General features: G+C 51.8%; 1 protein-coding gene across 1 annotated transcript in view; it reads right to left on the reverse strand.

Annotated features, from left to right (window-relative positions):
* The window catches only part of MONBRDRAFT_12954 (uncharacterized protein), a gene marked incomplete at both ends in the record, with an annotated part of 14,064 nt that extends 11,620 nt beyond the window's left edge, over positions 1–2,444 (reverse strand). The window contains 4 exons of the mRNA XM_001750841.1: positions 20–118; positions 219–295; positions 542–636; positions 2,314–2,444. Of these exons, the coding sequence (XP_001750893.1) occupies positions 20–118; positions 219–295; positions 542–636; positions 2,314–2,444 (402 nt within the window). The remainder of the gene's footprint in view (positions 1–19; positions 119–218; positions 296–541; positions 637–2,313) is intronic.
* Positions 2,445–2,793: the final 349 nt, after the last annotated feature.

The raw sequence follows: 2,793 nt of genomic DNA on the forward strand, positions 1-2,793 counted from the left end.
AGGGAGGTACTGTACTGACCCAGTCCTTGGCTTCAGTATCAACACCGTGCTTTAACAGCATCTCCACCACCTTGACATGACCCATAATGCAGGCCTCGTGCAGTGGTGTCCAGCCACCCTGTGGGATGATGCATCAGCATGACGTACATGTCCCATAACGTCACCCCCAGTGACATATTCAAAGTGTAAACAATATCACACAACATCATACCACGTACCCAACCTTTGTATTGGGCGGCATCTCGTATACGTTGTGGGTCCCAACTGGTCAACAGCTGCAGCGCCTCTTGTGGATCTGATAAACGACACGCATTGTGCAGCTGCTCTCCATCTTCACTCATGGTAACGGTATCTCTCTCTCTCTATTCACCATCCGCTTCAAACCGCTTTGCTTGCTTTTCTATCCACCATCAATCTCATGAGCCCCCTCCAAGTACAACTCGTCTGACAACCCAGAATTCGGACTGGCGCGCCGTTTCCAAAACGGCAGCCGGTCAGCGGGCTCTTTGCTCTTCTCTGTCTGATGCACCAAACGACTCACCTTTGGCCAGTAGTTCTCGATGACAGTTGCAAGGACAGGTGGACTTGATTGCCCAAGCGCACGTCGTCGACTGCGAGGCGAGATCAGTGGCCTCACTGAAAGCAAAAAAATGGCAGCAGTGCTTTCAACCAAAACGTTCTGGCGTCGCCGCAAGGCCCCGACCAGAAGAGTCCCGTACCAAGCACAAGCAATCAGTCACCACGCACACACAAAGCAAGACACGTCAAGTCAGCTGATATCGAGATCAAGACCGATGCCAAAGAGGGGAAGAAGAAGAAGAAGTCAAAGGCAAATGCCAAAAGCCAAAGAACGAGAAAAATGCGAAGAACACACACACACACACACCTTGTTCTTCTTCTTTTTTAATTATTTTACTTTGGAGAGAAAAAGTCAAAACAACAACAGTCTTACAAGCAAATGGCCGTCAAGCTTGTGTCCGTACCAACGTGGACTGCCCCTTTGCCTGGCATGACAGCTCGCCTGTTACGAGCAGCTTCTAGAGCACCACGAAACTGGGGCTTGTACCGTACAACGTGTACTGCCCCTTTGCCCGACGTGACAACTCTCCTGTTACAAGTGGTTTCAAGAGCACCACGAAACTGGGGCTTGTACGTACAACGTGTACTGCCCCTTTGCCCGACGTGACAGCTCTCCTGTTACAAGTGGTTTCAAAAGCACCGCACAACTGGGGCTTGTACGCACAACGTGTATCGCCCCTTTGCCCGACATGACGTTACAAGCCCGTTGGCTAACTGTCCCTTCAGTCACATCAATCTCATAACCCCGGCCCGGATGCGAGCGACCATTTCTGACGGCGAGCGAGCCGGTTTTAAGCTCATGACAACGCGCGTCCAAGAAAAGTTGGTCGGACGAGTGCGAGGCGCACGCTCAATGACTCTGCTTCATGTCCTTCTTGCTTTTTTTTTTTTTTTTCTTTTTTCACTTGCTCCTGCTTTCTACTACTCGGGCGAGACGGAGTGTCGTGACATCATCATCATCATCATCAGCATGAGCCGTTCAGGCAATCACCGGAGCACCGTGTCGACACCCGTTGGTCTCGCAGAATTTTTGCAATCCTGATTTTCATCGCTGCTTCCAACACACGGTTGAGGTACGCCGTGATACCTCAACGACTCGAGACGCAGTCGAGACGAAACCTTTTTCCAGGGGTTTCGGGGGCGTTTGTCGGGAAGGAGCAAGACATTTTTGCTGTCTGCCGGTCAATTCTACCAGCTGCGGCTGGAACGTATTCACAATGACCAGACCAGGTGCACCGTTGAAATAGCTGCTTAATCGCTCTCGGTTCCAAGGACAGGAAAAGTGCGACGCGTGTCCAAGCGCAGGTATTACAGCAAGAAGAGACGATGGATTAAGCATGGCGGTCTGCCAAGGTACTCGAAACACGCGCAAGGTTGACCTGTGAGCCTTCCCACATTCAAAGGATGTGCGTGGATGTGCAAGTCAAATCAAACTACCTTTGGGTATTCCCAACAAGGAGGCCTTGTGGTGAACGACGCTGGATGTGTGCAAAAGCAGGACAAGTGTCTGGGAGAGCATGGTTTGACTGCACAACATAGGATCCCAACGAAAACATCTAGGCAGCGTAGTAGACGACTAGTTCGGGGTAAATCTGGGCATTGTCGAACATTATCACCTCATGAAACGTTCCTTGCGGTGTAGCAATGACAGAATCAAATCTGCAAGACAACCAAACATGAGTCCCATCAAACTGTGAGACAGGACTCGACGACATTGCATCTTGATTGACATACCGCTCGTTGTTGGGTGCATCGGGCAGCAGCGGGGGAGCCAGCGCCCCGAAAGGAGGCGAAGGATGGGCATAGGCACGGCCCAACAGGGCTCGCGTAATAATGAGCTTGCGCTCGCCGTCGGCTCTAGGCATCGCATATTGGTGACTCTACACCCAGACACACAGCGCCAATAAAGCAATGTGAGGACACGCACGTATCACCCTGCAAACCAACAGTGCACACACAGCTTGCCGGGATGATCGGCCAAGTAAACACAAGTCCATACAGATGGCCTGAGCTGCGACCAGCGAAACGATAGCCAAAGCCCAGGCGCACAACCTTGTCTCGCAGGGATCGCTCGGGCGTGAAGCAACAAGCGCTCTTGACAGCATGTCTCTCGAAGCAAAGCTGGACAGCCCGAGAACGCGTCCGATGTGGTGGTTCCAAGAGTCCATGATAAAGCTTCTTCTTTGTGAGGCGTTGCAGCATCCCCCGATTTGC

Source organism: Monosiga brevicollis, genomic scaffold (genome assembly GCF_000002865.3).
Source record: "Monosiga brevicollis MX1 MONBRscaffold_49 genomic scaffold, whole genome shotgun sequence".
Lineage (NCBI taxonomy): Eukaryota > Choanoflagellata > Craspedida > Salpingoecidae > Monosiga > Monosiga brevicollis.